Source organism: Chlamydotis macqueenii, chromosome 5, assembly GCF_036417535.1.
Source record: "Chlamydotis macqueenii isolate bChlMac1 chromosome 5, bChlMac1.mat, whole genome shotgun sequence".
In the NCBI taxonomy this organism is placed as follows: Eukaryota; Metazoa; Chordata; class Aves; order Otidiformes; family Otididae; genus Chlamydotis; species Chlamydotis macqueenii.
In genome coordinates, this window is record NC_141560.1 from 53,780,916 (window position 1) to 53,807,065 (window position 26,150).

Sequence of the window (26,150 nt, forward strand, 5' to 3'; positions counted from 1 at the left end):
GAAATGTGATGCACTGGGCGTTTTGGGAGTGAAAAACCTGTCCGCAGCAAGAGCCTGCAGAGCTTGAACTCAGCCTTCGAGTCCCTGTGCTGGCAGCTGATTGCAAGCCGGCTCAGCAGGGGAGGGTGCCGTGCCAGCCTCTTTACTCTCCCTCTCATGCCTCTGTAGTGAGCATTAAGGCCGAGGACCCCAAGGAAAACCAGAGTCAGTTTTGTTCCCCGCTTTTTGTTTGTTACTGAAATTCATGCTGTAGTTCCCATCGGTTCAGACACCCATACAATGGTGGTCAGCTCTGGATAATCTCTGGAAGTCTACTGTGTGCTCTACAGTCGCTTCAAACTTTGCAATATGAGGAAATTTATTAGGAGAAAAATTTCTGACTGACCCTAGGTCAGAAGCACACGTACCATGCTACAGGAAAGGCAAAAAAACCCCTTATACTCCATTATATAGTGTATTTTCCTCACTTCACAATGCATCTGTTCTCTCCTGGCTCTCTTTCCCGGGTACACGTGTCCACCACAAGCTTTTTTTATTTTCCAGCTCTTGCTTCCAGGGGACAGAGAGGGCAAGGGAGAGCGTATGAAAGCCTCCAGGACACTTAATTCAGGAAGGACGGTGTATCAGGGCCTTGTAGTTAAGACCCACAGCATACATTTTGCTCTGATACTTTCCTTGTTGTCCTTCCCCTCTGAACTTTACTACAATAAATAGTGTCCATGTTTGAAGAGCATCCCAGCAGGGAGGCATCTGGCAGAGTGTGGTGTCCTTGCAGCTTCTCGGCATTTCTGCTGCACGTAGCCTCTTGCCTGGTCCGTAGGTGCGTTGTCAGTGGCTTCAAACAGTGGGTATGCACCTGCCCCCTTTTCCTGCTCACCCAAGCTAATTCCTTCTGTTACTCCCTCCACATGGCAAAAACAAGTTAGAAAGGGAGAGATGCTAATGCAGGGTTTTGGTTTGCAGAATGATACCTGCAGTGCCTTGCTGGGCTCTGTTATTCATGTGCGAAACGCTGAGCCCCATCCGCAGGAGCGGTATCGTGCTAGTACCGGCTTTTTGCTGTGATCAGCCTGCTGCTGGTTGGATGCACTCTGGCAAAACAGTGCTTTTTACTTGTTAATTTTTGCCACCGACAGTACGCTCTTCTCTCTGCCTTGTTGACAGGAGATTGTTTGTGGGTCCCTGGGAGATGTGCAGTGGTGTCGCTCAGCCGTGTGCTCTCCTGGTTGAGCAGGCATGTGTATGGGTCTTTGAAAGCTGGTGGGAGAAACCAGGATCCATCAATCTCTTTCATGAAGGTTTTGTAACTAAATGACCTTCTTAACTAATTTCTCTGATTCCCTAATAACATATGTGTAAGCAGATCTAGGAAGACAAGGCTATATCAAGCCTTAGGCATGGGAAATCATATAATATGATAAAGTTGCATATCATGTCCAGGGCAGAGCTAGCCTTGTTGCACCAAGAACTTCTTAAAGACTTTACCTTTGGAGTGGGAAGACAACTCCCATCACAGGGAACCCCATGCTCCCTCCTGTGCTCCACCAAAGGCTGCTTTGATTTCTGATTCAGCTCTGCAAATACCATCTAGTGGCTTCGAACTGGATATGAAGTCGGCTGGTCTTATTTCCCCTGTGAAGGCTAAAGTGAGGGAGAGAAAATTAAAGCAACTTGTCTTGGCCTGAGTCAGCATTGCAGAGTTGCAAGCATGTCTCTGTAGAGCCTAGGGAAAGGTCCCTGCCTTATCTGACGTGATATTTTGCTGGTTGCACAACTCGCACATCACGTAGATGCAAATATTTTCCTGGGGTAGGCCCCCATTGCCCAAGAAGGGTGTTTGTTCAGATTCTCATGCTTTGCAATTAATATAAGCTTTTCAACTGTGCGTGAGAGAAAGAAGGGGAAGTGGTGCTAGGTGTTGTTTTTTTTTTTCCCCTCTCCCTGTTGTTGTTCCTTACCAGCTAGCTACTTTGAAATGAGCACATTGTGGTTTTTTTCCTTGAGAAGCAACACGTCGCTGCAAATTCAGCTTCGAGAGGTTGTGGGAGCTTTTGTCTGCTGGCACTGTGGCTTCTGCGGGCAAGGCACAGACAATACATAGTGCTGCGGGTACCCAGCCTGCGAGCTGGGTCTGGTCACAGCGGATGCCAGCCCAGACGAGCAGCATGGCTCTTCTTTCCTGGTGCATTCCCACACTCGCTCGGCAGTGGCTAGGAGATGCTAGACCTGCCTCGCTCCTTTGTATCGTCAGCCAGATCATGCAAGAGCAGCAAAGTTCACACCACGGGATGTTGTCAAAGGAATCTGAACCTGGTGTGTTGCAAATAAATCTTTTCTCCTCCTCATTCAGCTAAGGCACATTATCTCAGGAGGGCTGTAAGAAGTGCGCTTGTCACTGCTGTGCCAGGCACCAGCACAACTCATGGAGATGTTCATGCACATTCTCCCCTGAGCTACTGGATGAAAATTGGCTCCTTTATGGGGTAAATTCCCTCAATTTTTAGTACAGGTTCAAAGAAAGGGTATCTAGTTTAGACCTGGAGAGCACGCTTCATCTTTAGGTACAGTGGCAAAACTTGGTAAACCTCATGAAGTCTGCAGTTCATCGTATTTCCAGAGTACTCTCTGAACTTGCTTCTTTTTTTGTGTGTGTGTGCTCTTCAAGAGCAACGATTTCTTTGGTGCTGCAGAATAAAAGAAGCCTTTGCTTAAAGTGGCGTGGGGAGTTGTCACCCTATAAAACAGTTGTCACCCTATAAAACTCAACCTGGGCCATTGGCTGCGTGTTTCACAGTGATCTCGGCAGATGACATCAGTGTCATCTTCAGACTTTGCAGCCAAGTGGAAGTCTTTTAAGGGGAAAAAAGGCCAACTATGTCAATTGCTGTATCTGATCGGGGTTTTGACTGTTAGCTTAAGTCAGATTTCCTGTTTGAGTTGACATAGTATGTTCTGAGTTTGATCAAAAATGTGTAGGAGTAGGGGCAAATTAAGCCTGTGGAATAGCAGCCACCACTTGAAACAGTTTCTTTATGGTAGGTCTCCACCTAGGGAAGAAATACTAACTTCAGATACACTTTTCTTCAATGTGGGTCTTACACCCTCTCTGTCATAGCTTAGGTGTGCAGGTGAAAGGCAAAAATTATTATATGAGGTGATAAAGTACTTGTGACTAGTAAGAGTTTGAGTCCAGATTCTAGACCCTAATGAGCCTCTGATGGACAGAGTTAATTTAGAATGAGACAACCTCTACTCCAAGTTTTTGAGGATGGATTGTGAGGGTAAGTTGACAAATCCCAGCTTTCAGAGCTCAACGCTTTCCTTGCTGTTGGAGTATGAATTTTCCTCTTGTGTTGATATACTCACTCTCTACAAAACACTGCAGCATCTCTTTTTGCTTAAGTTGTGTTTCAGGTTAAAGATGGCTGGTTTGACATGCGAGCTGCTGGTTTTCCATGAACTTTTTCTGTTTTTTAAAAAAGCTTTTTGTAAACATTTGATTCATTTTTAAAAAACTTCTCTTTATTTTTTCGGTTGGAAGCTCCTATGTGGGAACAATGAGAGCTATGTAGGAGCTGTACCTGCTACACCACACTCTGGCCTCGAAGGTTGGTTGTAGGGACACATGTGGTCGTCAGGGAGTTGCTTTCTGAAAATAAGAGGATTTAAGGGGGAAATCAAGTAACAGTTTATTTCGAGTTAGGTGTGAATGACATCCAAGAGTGAGAAACTGCTGTGTGAGCCTTAGGAGCCCTGAGAAACAGCACTGGTAAGCTCTGCTGCTGTCAGATGAAGCAGGGAGGCTTTATCAGCACATCACTCCTTTCTGAAATCTCACCGTTGGCTTGTCTCTCTGCCAGGCTCCTGTCAAAGCATGTGATCATGTTTGAGATCTCGCAATACCAGCAAGACTAAAAATTCAGAGTTCAAGCTTAATCTCTGAATTTATCCTTCTAAGGAAGAAGAACTTTGTCCTACTGAGGGTTTGAGAAGAAAGGACTTGTAAAGTAGAGCTCCTGACTGCAGATACTTTGGTGATTCTTTGCTCCCTTTATGAAAAAAAAAAAAAAAACCACACCAAAACTCTGAAAGAGCTGCTTGTTCAAAAGTGAAGATTTTCTGTAGTTGTTCCTAGTGACTGTTTCCTCAGGGGAATCATTTCCATATCTTATGAGTAATTCCTGAGTCCAACTTGAAGCTCACAAGATGGATCGTGTCATGACAAGAGCTAGGAAGTTTGCATCATCTGATGAGACTGGATCATCTTTAACAGTGCTTGTTGTGTGTCCATTTTCTTGCTTGCTTCTTCCTAACCACTGAGGGGAAGAAAAAAAACCCCAAACAGCCTTGTGACATTCAGCATTACTTAAACACTCTTGCAGTCTTGGATGGTCAGCAAAGGCACTGTGGACAAATTTTGTCGGTGTGGGTGAGCAGAATTGGAGAGAAACCCTGGACCACAGATAGGACCAGGGTCCTACCACTTGAACAGCAACTTCATAGCTGTTACAATTCATATTTACGGCAGCAGACTAAAAAAGGTGTATTGTAGTAGCATGCCTGAAGGTGTGAAAAGGGATGCAGCCACGAGTCTGAGCAAGCACGTAGACTGTGGTCTTTTGGTGTACATCCCATCTGTGTGTCCCACCAGTCCTGCCTGGATCCCTATTAGTGGTATTTCCATAGCCAGAGAGATAGTCGTATGAGGTTTTTGGTGCCCTGAGTTCCAGTTCTCAATCCCCCTTTCCAGAAGGCGTGGCTTATGTATCAGAGCTTCAGTTCTTGTGTCTTTGCTGGTGTTTGCGAGGGCAGATGCTGAACGTGGTGGTAACCAATAGAATAAAAGGTCAGGACTGATTTGCTGGGGGCTGGTGGCAAAGAGTGGTAGCGTGAAATGCTCCCTTCAATCGGTGATCTGCAGAGTAATGTAGGTCATGTAACAGATCTTCCCAGTCTAATAGCATACAGAAAGTATAATAACTTTTACTTGTAATAATAAAGTTGTATTATTATATGCTGGGGGATTGAAGGCAAATGCTTGGGTTTTTCCAAGTGGGCTGAAGGGATGTTCAGGTTTTGTTTTGTGTTATTTATTTATATTTTAAGCCAAAGCCGAAGAACCATGAGTCAGCTTGATCTTTGCTGCAGCAGTTCCTGCACTGTGGTCCCCAGGCGTTGTCTAACAGACGCCTGCACCTCCACAAGGATGGATGAGCCCAGAGATGGCTGTGTAACATGTGCAGGCTTATTTTTGTCACCTCCCTTGCAGAAACTCATTAGGGAGGCTCTGCGTGCCCTTAGGAGCCAGTGGTAGGGGAAAGGATGGGATGCTTTGTGCCTCTTGGAGGGTGCTGATCCCAGGAGCAGCTTCTTTGTGGCAGCGCCCACCAGCACCATGTTCCTCACGGCAGCCAGATCTCCAGGGAGGAGGAAACAACTCAGTCACCTCCTTCCTTCTCCTGCTTTATGATTGCTAACTTTTATAGCTGCTCTGTAGGCACTCTCTGTGCCTTTCTGGCTGAATGAAGGTGTTATTTTTAACCCTTCCTTTCCCAGGAAATGTCGGTCTACCTTGCTGCTGCCTCGAGATGCTGAGAGGGATAAGTATTTCAAGTGGGCTAAAGTTGAAAATGAAAATAGAGTAGTTGAGGCCCTCACTTAATGTTGACTGTCTTTAGTGGTTTCACTGCAGGGATGCTACTTTTTACCCTTTCCTTAATGTGATTCTTCAAGGTCAGATCTCAGTTTTGGGACTAACGCATTTGGTTCTGACTCCTCAGCTCAGGCTGTACTCCCTTCCTTTGGAAAACTAAGAAGTCTTACACCTTGTCCGTACTCCACACACACAGTGGCTTAGGGCTGTCAGAAGTCAGCTTTGAAGTCCTAAGTTTGCCTTTTGTGGTTATGTTTTTTTCCAGGGCAAATATAGAACTATTTGCATGAGCCTTATTTTCACTCGGTGAAACAAAACAAACAAGAATGTGTTTAAATGTCTCTGCAATGTGTACTTCCTCAGCATTGCAGAATTGTGCTTGGGCAGCAGGATCAGAAAATCTAGTGATCTTGATCAGCAAGATCAGAGAGGCTAGTGGGAGATGGCTGGACACTGGGAAAGACAATAGGAAGCCCTGTATGTAAGCCTGGTAAAAAGAAGAGATGTTTAGAGCTTGGAGACCTCATTGCTGCAAGGTGTTAAGGAAGTGAGTGGCTTCAGAAGATAAAGATTTGAGTGTTCTATGGACAGCAGGGACAACCAGAGTTAAAAAGAAATTCTCCAAGGTGAAAACTTTGGTGTAGGAACGCTATTTTTTGTTTGCAGATCATCTAGCAGGATGAGACCCTGCTCTGGGACCAAAGATGGTTTCTCTTGGAGAAAGCAGGAGAAGGTTTTGGGCTATGTAATAATCCCCTACAACATCTTTCATGCTGGCTGTTGCTTACACTGCCCTAATGAAGCTACATTGCAGTAACTGCAGTGCAGTTCAAAGTTCAAAAGTCCCTTTTTACCTCCCCCCCGCCCCCCTTGGTGTGCATGACCTTTTCTTGTGTGGGGTTTGTCTGGGGAGTTTGCTGCAGAGATTGATCTGTGATGGAGGCGCATTGCCATGCCTGACAAAAGGATGCTTCGTCTAGAAGGTCACCTGTGGGCTCATGTTGCCCTGTTTTACTTTCCCCAAGCTGTGACTCTTTCAGCTCATTCTGTAGACATTTTGGGCTATACTTTGCGTGGTTTCTTTCTTTGTGTACTCTCAGGAGAAACCAGGTGTGGAAGAACACAGTGAAATCCTGCCTGTAGGTGTCTTAAGCACCAGCTGTGTCTGGTCACCAGGTACCTGCCAGGGTGGTACCAACTGTGGGCAGGTGCTGGTCTCTGTCTGGCTTCTCCTAGGAAAGACGTTCTCTCTGTAAAAACTTGAAGGTTTGCAGTTGGGAGCTTGTGTCCAAGCTCTCTTGCATCTTTTTGACCATTCACTTAATGAACTCTGACTCTTTTCCACAGCGAGTTGTCCTCCCTGAAGTACAGGGCTGGCAGGCTTCTTATCCATACCTCTTTGAGACAAATAAATCTGGTTAATGTAACTGGAGGGAGGACTTGCCAGGGCTGCCATGCTGGTCCAAGTGAGAATCAGAGCCCTGTGTTGCCCTTTTCTCCATCAGTTGTTGATCTGTGTAGAGGAACACCTAAGTTGAGTTGAAGAGGGTAGGACAGTTTCTCCGGAGTTTGATGGCTGCACCAAGTGCAGCACCAAGGCCAGATCTGGACCTACTCATTGCCTCTACCGGGGACATCCTGAGGGACTGGGGATCAGTTGAGGAATTTCAAGGGCACATAGGTACAGCTGACCTTTAAGCATTATCAGAGGGACCTCAACCACTCTACTGCAGAGGCTTTGCTTATTTGTTAATCAGCTTGTCAGGCTTGAGGTGGAGGCACATCTCAGACAGGCTTGGTGTCTCTTTTCTGTGGTTTCTTTTCAGCCCTAGTGTGCCTGTGGATGCTGGCTGTGAGCCCACCCAAATCCTGCATGTCGTCGTTGCTGTGGGCTCCCAAGGAAGCTCTGGAAGGAAACCCCCCCCTGCTTCTGCTGATTGTGCAGGTCTGCCAGCAGATGCTGGAGGCTGCGGTGGAGGTGATGGAGTAGGCGTTGTGCTCCTGTCCCCTGCATTATCATCTGCAGACATTGGTGAGAAGCACAGTCTTGTGACAAAAGCTCGAATGTGGGTGAGCAGAAATCCCCGGCTTTACCATAAGTTTCTTGTGTGACCATCAATGAGTTACTTAAGTGCTGTGAATTCCTCGTGGCAGGGTGGAGTTACTATTTCCTTGATCTGCTACGCCCTGTGTTCCCCGGAGGTGGGATGTATCAATCTGTGTGGAGGCTACTCGGAGTGGAAGGAGCGTGTCTTCTGCATCCACGCCGTGATGCTTGCAATGCAGGCAGAATGAGTCCCGGTGCAGTGTCCCTTGGTCACTCCAGAGCCAAAAGAGGGAGATTCCTCCCTTTTTCAGTATGGAGAGCTGTAATCCGTACATCTTCCCTTTCATTTGCAGCAGGTCTGTGCTGTGACAGTGATGCATTTAAATAACCCACCCACAGCAACATTGCTTGGATGTTTTAAAAATCCAGACTGCTGCAAAGGGAGGAAACACGAGCATCACATTAACAAGCTGAGATTTACTGTGAGCAACAAAGTGAGGTTTGGGTAGCCGAGGACTCAAACTTCACAAAGTCTGCTGATGCAAATTTAAATCTCATGCCTTAACCTTTGTACCTCTCTGTTTCTGTCAGTGTTGTGTGATGGTTGCTCAGTATTGCACAGAGAGTGCGTTGGTTGGCTCTGCCTGGCTTCGGACCCATTTGTGATGTATTCATTCACCGTGGCTGTTGAAAGTCTGGGTTTGGAGGCTTTCTCCAGACCTCCCTGCCAGCCGTGCTCAGTGTCTCCATCCCTCTAGGTTGCAGCTGGCTGGTGCTGCAGCTGCTGGGTCTGTAAATCAGCAGCGTGCCCCTGAGTATCTGCTGCATAATGACTGATGCATATTCATGCTCGCGACAGCATCATGTCACCCTGCTAATAATGTGTCCTGGTGGGAAGGAGAGCAGGAACGGGGTCCCAGCAGTGGGTGCCTGCTCCCTTCCTTTTATCTCCTCTTCCCATTGCTCCCTTGTCTGTGGCTCCCCAAGATGCCCCATCACTTGCTTTTCTAATGCGTTTTGCGCAGCTCCTTCTCCCAGATTTGCTAAAGCAAGCCCTGCAGGTTTGCTTTCTGCTGTGCTGCCTTCTTCCCAGTTAATCTCTGCTCTGGTAATAAATAAGGGTGTGTGCTTGCGAAGGCACTGCAAGGGCTAAATGAATGCATAAGGAGGATCGTTATATTTGATCCCGTAAATTAAAAGGCTTACTAATAAAGGAGATGCTCTGGAAGTATCTGATTTTGGCTGTTTGGGGTCACTCAAGCTGTTCCCTTGAGCTCTATCTTTGAACGAACTGTATGAGCAGTTTTTTATTGGTGTCCCATTGGGAATGGAAAGGCAAAAAGAAAACTCAGTCGTCTTCCCTCATCCCAAGATGGACTGTCCCTCACCCACAACTAGCCTGCGGAGATGACACTGTTGCACCTGTGCTGCTCTACCCTCTGTCTTGAAAAAATGGGGGGGGGGGGGGGGGGGGGGTGGCGGGGAAAGATGCTGTACCACCTTTCCCTGTAAAAGATAAAACTTTGGAGGATATGATGTGATATACCATATGTGAGAGAGGATGGATGGGGTTTGACTTTGCTTTTCGGTTCCAAGGCGGGGGGAAAGGATCACCTACAAGATCCTGGGTGCTGTCCAGGGAAGCTGAGGGAGCTGAGTTGGGTACTAACCAGAGGGTGCCTGAAAACATGCCTGATTCCAACCCAGCTGGTGCTGGCTGTCCCTGCAGAGAAGGATCCCTCTCACTTCTCCTCTGTGTTTCTTCTTCTAAGGGGACATGAGCCATCCCCAGAGGAGAGGAACCTATTTCTCTGTGGGGCTGGTTAGCCATCCAGAGGGTGGGTGCTGCATGGGCAGGAGCAGGCAGGGCTCCTGCTGTCCCAAGATATTAATTTGTCTGTTCTGCTGCTGACCAACAGCTTCCACCTCTTTCCACCTGATCCCAGTGCTGCTGGGTTGCTGTCTGGACCTTTCTGCTGCAGGAGCTGAGTGTGACAGGACATGTGCTGCGTGCACCATTTCGTTGCTGGAGACTGGAGCTCACCAATACTCTTGTAATAATATTTTACTCCAAAACTTGTCCTCTAAAAAAGCCTCTTATCCATTAAATGTTAAAAGAAAAAAAATTAAAAACTGAAAGCATTATCAAAACAATTCTTGAAACTTCCCAGCTGCAAATACCCTGTTTCCTTATCCATTTATTTGCTGTAAAAATACATATGTGTTAGGTTTCAAAGCAAGCAGGAAGCTGAACAGCCAAACCTATTTCCATTGCAAATTCTTCTCAGCGAACATGGCTTGGATGCGTTTCCTGAAACCAGATTCCTAATTTTTCCCTGTCAGCAGTTGTTTGGGAGGAACAGGGAAGGATGGGGAGGGAGAGGAGAACGGAAATATCATAGGGAGGATGCACTTCTTGACCATGGGGTACATTTTTTTGACCCGCTGTGCATCAGTGGTGCTGGCCCTTTTCTTAAGTGAGGTACAAGGCCACCTTAGACCAGTAGCTTCCCCCTTTCTTGTAGCCAGGCTTCGAGTGGGGGAAAACAGCAGCAGCGCTCAGCCTGCCCCTCTGCTCCCAGCCCTACCTTTGCTTAGCTGTGCCTCAGATCATCCGCCTCGGCTGGCCGCCTGTGTGCGTGACACAGTTGTGATTTCGTTAGCGTAATTGGAGAGCAGGGAGCCTCTTACAGCACTGCGGGCCTTCCCCCTTGCTGTACCCTGCCTCCACAATCATCTCTGCCCAGAGAAGCTGGCCTGGGGCCAAGCTGCCAGCTCTGACAGCACAACACAAAGACCCAGCAGGAGACCAGCGGCTTTCCCATCCAAAACCCCTACCAGGAGCTTTTTGTCTCGTGTGAAGGCCCCGGATGGGAAGTCACGTTGCCTGAATTTAGTTCCCAGCTTTCCTATCCACTGATGACTTTGGGCCAGTCCCTTGGCTTGTTTGCGTCCCCTTGCCTGTCTGTACAACGGGTAGGATGGTGTTTCTGTTCGTGCATGGCCACCACTCCCAGCTCTGGCAATGGGTGCGCCATCTCTTGCAGCGTGGTGGTGAGATCAATAAAATCAATACAATTTGGTACTAAGTCTAGCAAGTCAAGAGATTGCTCAGAGCCTTGGTTTTGGGTTACCTACCGCACATTTTAGCAGTTGTGCTTATTATTGTCTATAACATGGGCCTTGTTTTAAACTTTCCTGAGTACCTGTCCATCTCTTCATACCCTCAAGGTACATCATGCTGCCTTCCATCCATCCCATTTATGCTTACAGAAGGGATTTTTATGCAAGGGAAGGTTAAAAGCTGCTGCTTCTCTTGAGCTCCGCCTTGGCCTCTCTGTTGCGCAGAGTGTGTTTTTCATTTGTTTTTTTTTCTGAAAAAGGCTGGGAGGCCTGGGAGAAGTCTCTCTTCCAGGGCGAGGTGGAGAGCTGCCAGCCCAGGCAGGGAGGTGTCTGCGTCTGAACCACCTGCTCGGCTCTGGGAGGCTGGAGAGCCTTCTGCATCTCAGCAACGAGAGCTTTTCCTCCCCCACGCAGCGTTCCCACATGCGTTGGCAGAGTCAATGCTAGGTCCTAAGTCCTGACTGTGAGATAACAGCTCAGTTTTTGTTTAACTGTCCCCTGCTGTCCCAGCCTGCTTCGTGGTGTGTTCATGCCTTCCTGCATCCTCCTTTATCAGGCTTTCAGACGAAACTTGTCTCCTTTTTCCTTATGCAGGCTACTCTTGCTCATCTAGAGTCTCAAACAGCACCTAAGTGTTAGATCGTAAATCACAGGCATAACTGAAGACCTGCCTTTGATTTCTTCAAACCGCTGACCCTGCCAGATGCAGACAAGTGGTGTTTTCAGCTAGCGACTTGGGTACTAGCCCAGGGGGTCTCTCCCATCTGCTTGTGATTTTTTTTTTTTTTTTAAGGGTCTGTGTTCAGTGGTGGGGTGGGACGTATCATTTGCTGTTTCCTTCGGACTGTTCCATGGACTGGCAGCAAGTAACCTGCAGATCAGCATGCTTTCTGTGGAACGTATCTTGGAAGATTGGTTCTTCTGCAGAGACTATGGTGGGATGGGCTCCTTGCTTTCAGGGAGAAGAGTAGAGTGGTGATGGTGGAAGCTGAAGATCCCACCATGATTCACAAGCACATCCCAGCACCTGACAGAGTTTCCTGATGGCATACTAATCCCTGTGCCACGTTCGTGATGCTGGAGACTTGGGCATGAGCAGTCCTGGTTTATAAGCTCCTGAGATAAGGGGTCTGCTAATCTTTCTTTGGAGTATAGTCATTTTGGTGGCCTGTACCAGCTGGAGGGGCAATTCCTTCATCCAGAGGGCAAGCTCTTGGGTAGCTGGCTTGTTCTTTGGGTTTATTATGTTACTGACTTGTGTGGGTTGTTTGCTGTTTTGGGTGGTTTAGGCATAGCTGCCTACCAGTTGTTTTTCTTGGAGTAAGTCGGCAACAAAGAACTTAAAGAATATTTATTATTTGAGAGGGAAAGCAAGAACAGCATAGGTTACTGCTAACAGCCGGTGATTGCGCAGCTTTGCCTGTTACTCAGCTATCAGACAGCTGAAGCAGGAACCAGGGAACAGAAAACGGGCAGCAGCTTTAGTGAGGATGGTACTGTCTCATTTTCCTTTGTCCTTCCATCTCTTCTGGAGAGGGAAGATGAGCAGGGACTTCACAAGCCCTTTGTGGTTTGGTAGTCTCTGGCAGAGGGGTTGTGTTGCCAGAGGTGCTTCAACTGGAAACTGTGCAAGGGCTGGGCCTGGCGCAAGGACCCGTCCATGCCTGTTCCGGACCTTGTGCAAAGCCGTGGCTTGCAGCTTGGTGCTGGGACATGTTTATGGCCGCTGTGCAGAGGCAATCCCTCTCTTCCAGACCTGCCTGTGCCTCGAACCCACCCACAGCTTTCTGCTGTTCTTCCTCCCAGGTTTCTCCTTGAATGTGTGCCTGTGTTTTGAGCCTCCTACATGATGCCATTCCTTACCCTTTTTCTTTTTTTCCCTCTGGAGCAGTATTTTTGTGCTCAGTCTCTTGGGACAGGCTGCCTCTTCCTTCAGATCTTAAAGAACTTGCAGAGGATGGAAGAAGCCATTCTGTTCCTCGTAGGCTTTTTTCTTTTTTTCCCCTAATAGAAGACATTTATTATCTCCAAGTAATTTCTTGAAAGCAGGGCCAGCATTTGCAACTTTTATTCCATCTTCGGCATCCCCCTCTCTTTTCTCATCTGTGGGCTGCATTGTCTGAGTTTGTGGATATGCAGCCAGCAAGCCAACAACAAGCGTGTTGGGTTATATTTGCAGCCTACTTGTTAATTCAAAAAGCAACAAATAAATTAAAATGATGCATTGGATAGGCTGGGATTCGTCACAGAGCATCAGCTTGCCAGCCTCATTTCCCTCATCTCTTTCAGGCTGGGCAGGCCACAGAGAACATGAGCATTTTGACCCTTGAGTGAAAATGAAAGGTGGCATTTCTCATCACTGGAGAGGTTCCTTCAGTGCCTCCAGAGGCTGTATTTTGTGACGTTGGTGACAGTCTTGTGCAGAGAGGTGGTGGATGTCCCATCCCCGGAAATGTTCAAGGCCAGGTTGGACGAGGCTCTGAGCAACCTGATCTGGTTGGAGATGTCCCTGCTCCTTGCAGGGGGGTTGGACGAGATGGCCTTTGGAGGTCCCTTCCAACCCAAACCATTCTGTGATTCCATGAGCAAATGGGGGAGCCTAGTGACCCAGCAAGATTTCCCTTGTCAATGTTCTAAAATCACCAAGTAGGATTCCTGACTTGTTGGATGTGGTGGACTCCTAGTAAAAGACTGAGATGAGTGTTGTTCTCCTAGAAGACTGCAGACCACTTCTGCCTTCGGGGCATCTCAGCCGAAGGGAATTAAAATCAGATGCTGTGGCACTTGTGGTCTAAGGGCTCCTTGATTCCTGTGGACAGGCCTTTTGGAGGAAAGGGCACCCAATCTGAGATGTATCTAAAGAGATTTGCAGAGGTTAAACTGACTTCTGATGTCTTTAAAGGCAGAGACTCGCGATGGACAAGTAGAGGGTAAATGTTCAGTAATTAACAGTTGTAAAACTTGTGTAGTGGCTGGCCTCAGTATGGCAGTGCTGCTCTAAAATCTGTTTGTTGGCTTGTTTAGTTGGCTTGGTGTCCGTCCTGGGGGAGAAAAAAGGTGATGAGAGGAAAGGGAGGACACAGAGAAAGCTCCTTCAGTGGTCCTGGTGGAAGGTTGTCAGAGCCTCCCTCACGGTAAGTGCATTGGAAACCCACTGCAAATCCCTCTCACTTGACATCTGAGCTTTTCTTGATGGTGTGATGGGATGTCCTGATGGGGCCAAGCCCATTGAGTTCCTCACCTCTACTTCTGCTGAGTGAGTTTATGGAGGTTTCACAGTCAGGTCCCCAAAACCACCTCACCCACTGGAGATGAAGCTCTGTGCTGGAGAAGGGAGACTGTGAAGAAAATAAGGTTGTTCTTTGAAGGATACAGCTGGGTCTCTGGGTACCACCTGTAACCTTGATGCCTACACCTGCTTTAGGTCATAGCCCCACAAAAGCTTGCACCGAGCATCTTGGTCTTCACTTCTGCAGTCAACACCTCTGTGCTGCCCAGCGTGTGCAGGCTGGGGAGAAGACAAGGAGAAGTGCCTTCTACCCTCGCCTACACATTCATCGCCTGCCTGCAAGACAAAGGGAGGATGCTGGTGCCCACCGGGGCTGGGCGCTTGCACTCCTGGCTTCCTGCACAAGGCTGGCAGATGTTTCTTGTTTGCTGGAGCTGCATGGCTCTGGCTACCGGGCTGGGAACAGCTGCGGCTGCCAGGCAGAAGCACTCGGTGAGGCTTTCCTAGACAGCTTTGAATGGGAGCCAGGAGCCCTCTCGCTACAGGAGAAAATCCACGAGGTCAGGAAATACAGCAGCGGCAGCTCCGGCTCCATGCTGGGGCTGTTGGCTTGGCACAGGGATCCCAGCCCTCCTCTTCCTGGATGGTGCTCCTGAGCAGCTCTCCTCCTCGCTGTCCCACTCAGCTATTTACTCAAGAGCCCTGCACGGCTGTTGGGGGATGCAACAGTTGAGTTCTGTGGGGGTGATGAGTTTGGATAGGCAGGGAAAACAACAGATGGTGACCTTGGTCAGGCTTTCGGATTTTGAAGAGCTTGCAGAGGATAGAAGAAGCGCTGTTCCTGCTCAGCGTGGGACAAGGCGGCTGTGCTTTCGTGTTTCCCTCTGTTATTTTGTGGTCAGCTCTGTGTTAGCTGCTGAGAAATAGGAACTTTTGTTTATCTTTCTCTGGAAATCCTCACATCAGGAGACGCTTTCACAACAACCAACAGGCTGGTGTGTCCCCAGACTGAGCGTGAAAACTTGGGGTGTCTGTTACTGTCTTTCTGGCAGGAGCCCTGCTCTCTCTTCCCTGCCTCTGTTTTTAAGGAGAGCTAGAAATGTCTTTGGGATGGCTGCTCCTTGAACCAGCCCACGCAGAGGTGGTGATATTCATGTGGTGTTGGAGCCACCCCTGCGTCAAAAGCTGTGTGTGCATTGATGAGCAGCCTTGCTCTTCCCAGGAGCAAAGAGCGTGGTGGGGAGCTATGTGATGGTGTTGGTAAGGTCAACTTAGGGATAAGACCAGCTGCCCAACTCTGTGGCAAAGCTTGGCCATATGGAAATCCCCGCTTTCCCTGCAGCCTCTGGCCAAGGTCCCTCTCCTGTGGCACTTCCACGCGCTCTGACGTGTGGCTGGATCTGCACGCTCACTGTGAAGAGCTTCCATCATGGATCTTCTGGGAAAGGAAGCGAGCTCACCTGAACATTGATTTTAGCACACATTAATTCAGGCAGCACTCATGCCTAGAGCTGTCCATCATTCCCCACACTCTCGCTCTACCTGAGGACATGTTTTTCAGCGATGGTATGAAACAGTCAAGTGGGCTGGGCTCACCATCCTCTGCAAGCTGCAGAACCTCTCCTGCCATTGCCAGGGCCAGGATGGTGTGCAGAGCGGTGAAGTTAGCCGAGGCGCTAGCACCTTCTAAGTATGATGTGAGTGAGCAAACACCAATGTTGCAGAGTTCTTGTGTATAAATTGTCTGTGTGTTGGTCATGAGTGGTGAGGAGCAATAGCTTTTTCACCCCCCTCATTTCCCCCACCTCTTGGGTGGGTGTGGAGCAGGGAGACGCGGGGGTCTCTTTCTCTGGAGGAGCCAGAGCTCAAAGCTCTGGGTTGGGGTGGTGATATGCAGGGCTTGCTGGTGTGTGGCTGCTCCTCTGCTGCGCAGCAGAGCTTAGCAGCTCAGCTGGGGTTTGGAGCAGGGGAAGACCCTTAAGGTGGGTGACTGCCTTGGCCCCTAGCTCCTGCTGCAGTGTGGACCAGGAGGCTGGCATAGCTGTGTGGGCTGGGGGTCCTCTGAAGGGATAGGCCAAGCAGTGCCTTCCATTAGGGTGGTCTTGATGGAGGATCCTCTCAAGGACCCCCTCCTTGAGGACTCATGTCTTCTTCTCCCCATATTGAGTCTAGGCTTTTTCACTGCCTTAGTAAGTCCCATAGACCTAGGTGGTTGTGCAGTTCCCCCGAGCATCATCGCAATAGCTGCTCCATCTACAGCACCAGCTGCAGAGCGAGGTCCTTCGTAGCCACTGCAGGCCTTTATTTGCAGCCACAGTGTGTTTTGGTAGGGGTTGCACATCACCATGCTCTGTATGAGAGATGGGAGCTGGTTGCAGAGTTTCTTCAGACCCTCAAGACCCCTCTGTGTTCACCTCTGAAGCTGTTCTGCTGTAGGAGTGGTCCTCTCCTGGCCAGCAGTGTTGGTGGAGATGGTCAGTCAGCATTTGCTCCTCAGTCTCCACTTCAGCCTGTCACCATCCCTCATGGTGATTGTCTCTTCCCATCCAAGGGAGATGAAAAGCCTGCGGTGGCGTCCTCTCTTGTCCCTGAGAAGTAGTGTATGTGAGAAGTTCATATACGTGAGGGCATGCATTAATGCAGCAGAGCAATGTGTGCATGGCCAATTAGTGTGGTCACTCAGATTGTCTCCTGCAGCCTTGCTTTCAACCTGCATCTCTTCCTTGGCTGCTGGAACAGAGGCACATTGGATTTTTCTGGGAAGCCATGGGAATTTTGGCTACGGACCTAGGGTATCCCATTATTTGCACCTCATTTCCCCCACCATCACCGCCTTTCCACTGTGTTTAACAACCTTCAGCTTCTCCAGCAGTGGAGAATGGCACAGCAACAAGAGGTCCTGCTTGGCTGTTTTGCAGCCCCTCCCTTGCCCTTCTATAGGATCCTGGATGCTGAGAAGGGCATGAGCTTTGTTTGCCTCCCCGCTACGGGGACAGCCGCTCAGAACAGGGCTTTGGCAGGTGGTGGTTGTGTCTGGCTGCTCCCAGTTGAAGTGGATCATTGACGTGTCTGAGTGGTCTAGGGTAGCTTTCAGGTGGGGGTTGAAGGCAGAAAGTTCTGGTCACCTTTCCATGAGATCTTCACTGCGTTAGCAAATGCGTCAGATGCAGACTGGGTCTAGAGTGGCCTTTGCCGGCACAGTTTGTACCAGCTTCCAGGGTTTCGAAGCAGAGCTGGCGAGCCTGGGGAGGAGGCTGGAGGGATTTAACTGTCCAGGGGAGGGTCTGATCCCTGCGCAGTGGTGTTGTAGGCTGTGTCAAATGGCAACCGGCCAGGGGAACCCCAAGCTTGTCTTCCCCCTACCCGCTGTGTTTTGGGTAGCTTCCCCCGAGCTCGCAGATGAGTATCTGACTCGCGGGTGACTTTCAGTGGACAGAGGTTGCAGTCCAATGAGGGTGCATTTCTATTTAAACCTTCACGGTTTTGTAATCTTCCTGAGTTAAAGTTCCTCTTTCGCAGTGGAGCTGGAGCAGAAATTTGAGAGGACGTGGAGGGGGGAATTTTCTCCTGCTGAAGGGCCATGACAAAAACGTGATGCTGCAGAAGTGTGGTTTACTGGCCCTGATCCTAATCATCATTCCCAATTCGCACCTTTTGTGATAGCATCTCTTGCTGCCCTGTGGGGCATGCCAGCTTCATCTTGTGGGAGCAGGGGTGCCCCTTCTGCAGTCGTCCTCCCTCTTGTGATGGCCAGACAGCGGGAGGCATTGTAAGCTGGAGGACCAGCAGAGAATATGGATGTACCATCATCTCAAACCTGCCCTGTGGTTCAAGGTTTAACACAGCCTTGAGGGTGAAGACATGGAGCTAACAGCATATTTGGTGGGGCTGGGACTTCTTCCCTGCTCCTGTGGGCATTGACATCCAAACCACATTGGCCAAAGCTTTCAAATCTATCTAACGATTTTGGATTGCCAGCTTGAGGTACAGCAAATTGGAGACAGTGCTGAGCACTTCTGGAAAACCAGACCTCTTAAATTGGTTACTTTTGATTTACACAGCCTGTACCTCCGTTTTCTTATCAGTAACACTCCTGTACCTCTTGAGGTTTGCTCGGGGAATGTGTGAAGTTTGTATCCAGTCAGTCAGGCTGAAGGATTGCAGCCTATCACAGGATAAACATAGTTTTTTATTCAGTTTGATGGATTATTTTGCCCGTTTTAAAGTAACCTTCATTACTAGTGGAGAGTATTAGGTTAAATAGCTCTGGATGCTGCAGTTCTGTGACTTCTGCTGAAGCCAAGTAACTTAAAAGACCATTAGAACCTTAATGGGTGTGTCCCTTCACCTCCGCCTTGCAGAATTAGGTTTCTCTTTGTTACAACCTCTATGTCTCTATCTGATAGCTCCTGGTGCTCCTGGGACATGCAGGAGACATTGGGAATGCTCAGTACCCAAGGAGTGGGGCAGTACTTTGCAGATTTCTGCCTTTCCCAGCATAAAAGGGGGAGTGACTGCTTAGCCCCACTGCAAAGCAGGGGGTGATGGGAGGGACCCCCTCTCCTAACGTGGTGACTGTGTTTCTCCTTGCAGGTGGTGGTGCTCCTGGAAGTCCTGAGCTGGAGTTGGCTGGAAGATGACCGAATATAAGCTAGTGGTGGTGGGAGCTGGTGGTGTTGGGAAGAGTGCTTTGACGATACAGCTCATTCAGAACCATTTTGTTGATGAGTATGACCCCACGATAGAGGTAAGCAGCTCTGGTCATGGGTTCTGTCTGTCTGCATGTTTTCCTCTTGCTCTTCTCCACCTTGAGTGTGCTTGGCTTGGTCTAAAGTCTGAATTTGAGCAGAGTTGTTCCTCTGCTTTGTAGAGCTATTCTGAGTTGCTACGCACGTGTTTGGAGGTCACAGTGACCGATTTGTGCATCCTGCAGAAGGACAGTGGTGTCTGCTGAAGAGAGACGGTGAGAGAGGCAGAAAAAAGCGGGCAGAGCTGGGCAGGGGCTGAGAGGCAGCACGAAAGTCCTCCTTTCTGCTGAGACAGTAGTATAGGGAGGGGTTAAAGGTTTGTGACTGAAGAGCCATTTTGTGCCTGTGCTTCCATTTCTCCTTCTGTGAAATCAGAGTAAATATATTGACTTCTCATGCAGGATGTTTGAAGTTTTACTGATGAAATGGGTTTTCTGAGAGCTTGGTCATATTATGTATGTCCTGTAGTTTGAGCGAGATGTGCTGAGCAGCTGAACCATTGTGGTTCCCAGAGTGCTGCCTCTGCTTTGTGACAAGGAATTAAAGGTTGAGGTATGGCTCTCATGGTCAGTGTGGATGGTAGCACTGGCCTGCCTAGCTCAGCACCCTGCCTGGTGAAGCAGGCAGAGGGACCCTGTGCTCCTCCAGGCTGTGCAGAGGTGGGGTCTGGTCTTCAATATCTGTTACACTATTTTTTTTTTTTTTACTTTTAAAAAACACATTCCATTCTGTAACTGCTTTCACCTTTGCTAGTGAGATGCTAACTACCCCCTGCATGAGTTACACCTTCGTTTGGGGGAGATGTGGGCAGCAGCCGCTGCTCTGCAGAAGGAGTGAGTCCACCCTGGGAAGGCAAATTACAGCTCTGTCATGCCTCTTGGACAATAACCTCCCTGTCTGCAGTCCTAAAGGATTCTCTACCAGATGTGTGCAAATGCAGCTGTGGTTGCTGCAGTTATTATTATCATAATGGCTAAAAGGTCCCAGCTGGGATCAGAATCTATTCTGGTAGGTGTTGTATGTGTAGTCCCCACCCTGAAGAGCTTACAACTTAAATAAACAAGCAAGACAAGGCTTGGTAGAAAGGCAGAAATAGTCTTACAATCCTACAGACGGGAAGGAGAGAAAGCACTTAAAAGCACGTGCTATTACATCATTTGGCTAAGGTCACCTAGAAAGTCCGCAACAGAGACTGGAATTTAATTTAAGGGCTCCTGAGTCTCAGTGCTGCACCTTGCTTGTGGATGCAGTTGCCTTCTACCCCAGCTCCTCTCCCCTCACATGCTCATCACCAGTAGCATGGTATACTTTTCTCAGAAACCCGTTCCAGGTTGCTTTTGGCAGAACTGCTGATGGAGAGCAACCTGTTCAGGGTGACATCTGCATGGATGGGGTCCTCTCTTGGACCTTAGGGTGGGCAGAGGCAGCTCTGATTCAGTGATGTGTTGGGTTTTGGCATCCTATTTTTTTGTCTCCAGCCGCCTGCCCCCTGTACGTACTCTGAAGGGAATTTTCTCCATGTAAACAGGCAGCAGGGAATGTAAACCTTGCATGGCATTTCCCAGCACACCCTCCTCACCCTGCCGGCTCCTGCAGTGTCCCGGGAGACGCCTGCTCTCCTCTTCTGTTCCCTCCAGCCCCACTCTGCTCTTCTTCTCTGCTTTTCCTCCTAAAGCAGCCACGAGCTGCTCTTCACCCCTCTCATCCGTGGTGCTTTTCCACCTGCAGGACCCACCAGCCCTGATGCCTTTGCAGCTCCCTTTGTTGTGCCCCGTATCCCTTGCACCCGGCCATGTTTTCACTCATTCCAGGGTGACTCCTCTTAATTATGCTTCATTTAATGGGTATTTAGGATGCACAGTTACCTGCCAGCCATCTGAATGTGACCAACAAACCACCCTCCTGTGACTAAGCTGCTTTGGATCATGCCCAGGAGCTGACTCTGACTGTTCAACCAGCTAACAAACAGCACAGCAATGCTGAAATGAGCAGGATAAAAGTGGGGGGGAGGGGAGTATATGCGCGTGGAGCAAAAGCTTTACCTGTCACTTAAATGGATTGAGCACAAGCTATGCTGCAAAGAGGGGAGCGAGTGGGTCAAGGTGCACTGAGAAGATGCTCCTCAGGACAAGAGGGGTGGAGAAGTGAGTTTGTCCCCTGTCTGGGGCAGAGACCCCGACTGAGTGCTTGCTCCCCTCCTGCCCTCCCGATTCACTAGTGCAAATGCCTGGCTTTGCAACTCAGCTCTGGCCAACCCGCTACAGCACATGCTCACACACCTACTCTTGGGCTGCCCAGGAGCCTTAAGACCTTTATTTTGGGAATGGGAGGGCCAAGGCGCTAAGGGAATGCACACTGCTTGCAGTATCCCATGGCAAATGAGTGGGGATGGAGTAAAGAGTCAGACTGCTGAAAAATTCTTCAGTTTGTCTTCCAGCTTTTGGCAGTAACAAGCTTCCCAAGCCTCTGGTTGTATCCTGACCATAGTGTTTAACAAATGGAGCTCTTGATCCAATCCCTCAGCACGCCTGGGATCCGTCTGGGATCCTGAGTCTGAACCCCAGGTAGATGCTGTTTCTGCCGCTGGCATTTCACAGCTGGGTCCGTCCACTTTCCTTTGTGCAAGAAGGTGGAGTAGGACACGGAGGGCTGCAGAGTGTTGATGGCTGGAGACGTATGCTGGTGGCAGCGTGACAGGGATGGCTGAGCTGCCATCCCAAGGGGATTCAGATGAAGCTGGACACAAAGTAAGGGTGGGGAGAGCTTGTCCCTTTCCTTTGAGGTGCAGGATGCAAGACTGTTAATGTCTTTGCTTTATTAGCAAGCTGGCTGGCCTTATGGACAGCCTGTTGATGACCTGAGCCAGGATGTGCGATCACCTCTTCGTAGGCCTGTTGCCTGCTGGTGAGACCTCCTGTAACTGGGGACTTGGTAATTAATCGGAAACGCGCGAGCTGAGGCTGATCCTCGGGATGCAAGCCAGGAGCACAGCAAGCACTAGGGTCCCCTTTGCTGCCAGGCACTGGGACCCCGGAGGTGGAACCAGTACTCTTCTACCTTGCACCAAGGAGGTCTCAGATACATTATTGATTAGAAATGTGAGCACATCCCTGCAGGGCAGCCCTGCCAGTTGCCTTCAGAGCAGTTGGCTGGAAGCCACCCCATCACTCCACACTTATTCGTGGTGGGTCAGCAGTCCGTTTTTTGGGAAGGCGCAGCCAAGAAGGTCATGGCAGAGCAGATCTTGGTCCTCTGATTTCATGGCCCTCTCCTCAGGATAAGGAAAGACTAATTAGCCCCAGCAGATGACGTTGTTGTAGTAATGAACCAAGGGATGGAGGCCGCATTGGCCCCATTCCCTTTCTGTGCCGTTGCTGGTGCTGTAGGTGACCTTTGCTGTGTCGGCTGTTTGTCTGCAGACCTGCAAAGCTCATCTGATAACATTGTTGTGGTTGTTGGAAGAGCAGCAGACTTCTGAACTAATTTTAAACGGCAGCTGCAGCCTCTGCAAGTGGCTGCAAAGCACTGTTGTGGTCATATTGTTGACTTGCACCTTTTTCATACCGTTTGATTTCGGCTTCTTCTCTTGCTGAGAGTCGAGGATGCTGCACCATACCTGGGGGACAGCTATTGGAGCGGGATGAGGCTGCTCCTTCATGCAGGAGCTACCCCAGCAGTGTCCGTGCTGATGAAACCGGGCATGGGGGAGAGGCATGGTGGGGAGGATCGATGTTTTGAGGAGCCTGCCTTGCAAGTTAAACATTTTGAGGGATGCTCTGGGTGATTTCCAGACCTTCTCACATCTGCAATAAGTTGCGATTGCCTCTGCTCCAGGGAAAACCCCCAGCTTCAAAGGACCTGCCTGGATAGTCCTTAGCTCTCCTGGAGCCCTGTGGGCACAGACTGGTTGTGGGAAACACCCTCCTCACAGTGTGAATTTTAAATTTTAATTTTTTTTTTTTCCTCATGGTTGAAGAAGAGGTTTACCATCAAGCCCAGTTTGCAGCCTTATTGGTAGCATGTCGCCTCTGGTGCCTAATCTGAGATGCGTTGGAGGTGCTGGATTTCCAGGTGATCTTAAACACCTTTTAGCCCCGCAGAATCGCAGATGGTGGCTGGAAGCCCTGTCCGGCCGGAGCCGCCTGTCCTGGATATCCCCTTCCAGCATCCAGGCAGGGGCGGCAGCAGAAGGGGTTAGCTAGGACTAAATAAAGCTTAGGAAAATAGTTGTCGAGGGCGACGTGGTGTGGTAGAGACAAAGCTGCCCCTGGTCTGCCAGAAGTGGGGCTGGGAATGGGGAGAGCAAGCCAGGGGCTGTCTTCCCTCTGGCTCTGCAAGAGAAGGGGAAACCTGTTCAGCTGCTCTGTTTCCTGCCTCCCCTTTTTTTTTTTTTTCTCTTTTTTTTTTCTCCCTTCTTTTTCCTTTCCTTCCCCATTTTTGAAATGGATTGAGCTGCCTATTTAATGGGAGCTAAACCTGACATCTTCCCAGGGATGCACTCGCTGCATCCCTTTGCTTGGCCGGACACAAGCCCTCCCGTAACGCATCCTACTCCCTTTCTCTCCTTCTCCTGGCCTGAAGGATTCCTACAGAAAGCAAGTCGTCATCGATGGAGAGACCTGCTTGTTAGACATCTTGGATACCGCAGGGCAAGAGGAGTACAGTGCCATGAGAGACCAGTACATGAGAACGGGGGAAGGATTCCTCTGTGTCTTCGCGATCAACAACACCAAGTCCTTTGAAGATATTCACCAGTACAGGTTGGTATTCTGGGAAGGGCCCCTTCCCTCTTGCCCTGTGCAAAGGGCAGGCTTTGCCACTGCACCCTCCTGCCCTCCCTTTTAGATTAGGCCCTGCGGTGGAAGCGCCGGCTGCCAGCAAAGGCAATTAGCTCAAGTGGCCATTCCCCAGGGAAGAGACGGAGCAGACGGCTAATGTCAGTGACTCCAATAAAACCCATCCGAAGGGATTGCTTGTGGCCTTTGGGGACTTGGTAATGTAATGTTTAAGTGTTTATGGTGACTAAAGAGAGAGCTGATCCTCTATGACCCCCTCCCTTCCCTCCCTAATTAATGGAATTGCTTTGTTAGTGCAATCGATCTCAGCGACTTCTGCTGGGCCTGGGAGCTGGGAGAGGAGGCTGGGAAGGGCAAGGAGGGCTGCTTCCCCCGCTGGCAGCCGTTGGCGGCGAGGCTGCAGTCCGCTGGCTGCACGCCTGTGGGGAGAGGCAGTCTGGCCCCTTGGAGCTTGATTTCAACCAGGGCAAAGATGGAGCAGGAGGAGAGTCAGAGCCCCAGCAAGGTGACTTGCCCAAGAGAACGTACTGGGGGACAGTGGCAGAGCAGGGACCCCATACCAGTGTGCTCCCGCTTTGGCTGCACCCAGGTTACTTATCCCGCTTCTCCCCCCTGCTGCCATCACCCCTGCAGAGCTGGAGAGCCAAGGAGATGACAGGAATGCAGCGGGAGCCTTCACTGGTTACCCTGGTGCTAGCTTAGGGAGGGACCTCCCTGCTTTATGCCTTGAGGCTTGGCTGTGCTGGGAGGCACTTGCAGAGGATGCAGGAGTTGGCTCTGCCTGTCCCTGCTCTGTCCACTGCCCACCAAGGGACCGCGTACCCCAGTCCCTCATAAACCCAGCAGCCAGATAATCCTGTAGCTCCGAGCACAGGCTCTGTAGTCGCTCTGTAGTCAGAGGCGCGCTGCTCCAAGCTGGTGAGATGTCTCAGTCTTTGGCTAGCAGGTGTGTTCAGCCTAATAACTACACGGTTGGACTAATTTGGCTTGTTGTAGCTGCACTGGAGGAGAAAGGATGGGATTTTCCTAAAGCACCTGAGGGATTCAGCAGCATTCATCCTTGGTGCCTGTGAATCACTCGCAGGATGGCTCAATTTCAAGCCCCAGTTTTAATCATGATACAAATCACCGGCTTTCATTTCGTTTCGCCTGTGCTTTTTGTGTTTGCACTTTTAAAGGAATATTCCCCAGAGAAACGCTGGCTCGCCCTGGTTAGTAACCATTAGGAGGTATCTCTTTTCAGCTAAGTGTAGCCTGTGCACTAAATTTAGTACTTGTGTTTGCTGATCAGGATGTTACATGGAACAGTTAAGTGGCTTTATGGCGTATCACACATATGGTCAGACTTCATTTCTGTGTTCTACAGCACTTTATATAAGGTGATTGATTTTTTTTTTTTTTTTTTTTTTTGTGTGCGTATGTGTCTGCTTGTGGTAATGTCCAGCTGCTTATGGATGGAAATTCAAATTCAATTAAAATGCAGAAATCAGCATTTTCAATAATGCTTTTATTAGTTAAATAAAAGCATGTTAAATGCTCTGGATGCATAAGCAAGAAAAAAAAAAGCTGGTTTGTGTCTGAAGTTAAATGATTTATTAAGCAAAGCAAGTTATTGTCTATCAGGAGGGAATTGAATGGATTGTTTGTGGTCACAATGGCCTTTAAGATTTTTAGAAGTGGTAGATCTCATCCTCGCCCACCTAGTTTTAAATCTGAGGTTGGAAGGAAGAAGTGAGCGTTACCGTTTCTTTGCTTCCCAGTTGGTTTCTCAACTTTGAGTGACCTGAACTAAACTGAAAGGAAGCAAATACTGCCTGTGCATCTGCAGAAAAGGTTACGGCTGCCAAAAGCTGGTCTATCAGCTCAGCAAATTCTGGTTGCAGGTGATTTTTTTTTTTTTTTAAATCCCCATTAGGGGGATTACTTCATCTAAAATATTAGAAGTAACAGGTAACTGCTTGAGTATTCATTTTTGTTCAGCTTAAAGTATCTTAAGCTTATGTCTTAATATAGATTGTCATAATTACAAGTTGTGTTTTGTAAACAGTTGGATTTAAAGAGCAGAAGTATGTTTAGCTTTCATTTCCAAAAGTGCCCTAGCTATTTTGCTGTTGACTCACTTACATGCTGTGGTCATTTATGTTCTCCTGAAAGCCCAACACCAAACGTTTGTTGGCACGAACGAAGCGTAGCTGTTAATTCTTCATGAAGGAGCTGGTGAGGAGTGTCCTGGAGCTGCCCCCCAGTGCCATTTCTCCCTTCACTTTGGCACCTCTTACTCTTGCAGGGAGCAGATCAAGAGGGTGAAAGACTCAGATGATGTTCCCATGGTGCTGGTGGGAAATAAATGTGACCTACCAGCCCGGACAGTGGAGACCCGGCAAGCACAGGACCTGGCCCGGAGTTACGGGATCCCCTACATAGAAACATCTGCCAAAACCAGACAGGTAGGAGGAGGGTTTTAAACAAAGTCTTCTTTTTCTTCTCTTTTCTCCAGTGCTGTCCTGGAGAGGCAGATGCCACCTTGCAGACAGATGGGTGCAAGGGCTGGAGT

The 26,150-nt window shown here is 49.1% G+C and overlaps 1 protein-coding gene across 1 annotated transcript in view; it reads left to right on the forward strand.

Annotated features, from left to right (window-relative positions):
* HRAS (HRas proto-oncogene, GTPase) overlaps positions 1 to 26,150 on the forward strand; it is a 41,798-nt gene that overhangs the window by 12,481 nt on the left and 3,167 nt on the right. The window contains exons 2-4 of the mRNA XM_086748797.1: positions 18,646 to 18,799; positions 23,382 to 23,560; positions 25,884 to 26,043. Coding sequence (XP_086604923.1) covers positions 18,689 to 18,799; positions 23,382 to 23,560; positions 25,884 to 26,043 — 450 coding nt within the window. The 5' untranslated portion in view covers positions 18,646 to 18,688. The remainder of the gene's footprint in view (positions 1 to 18,645; positions 18,800 to 23,381; positions 23,561 to 25,883; positions 26,044 to 26,150) is intronic.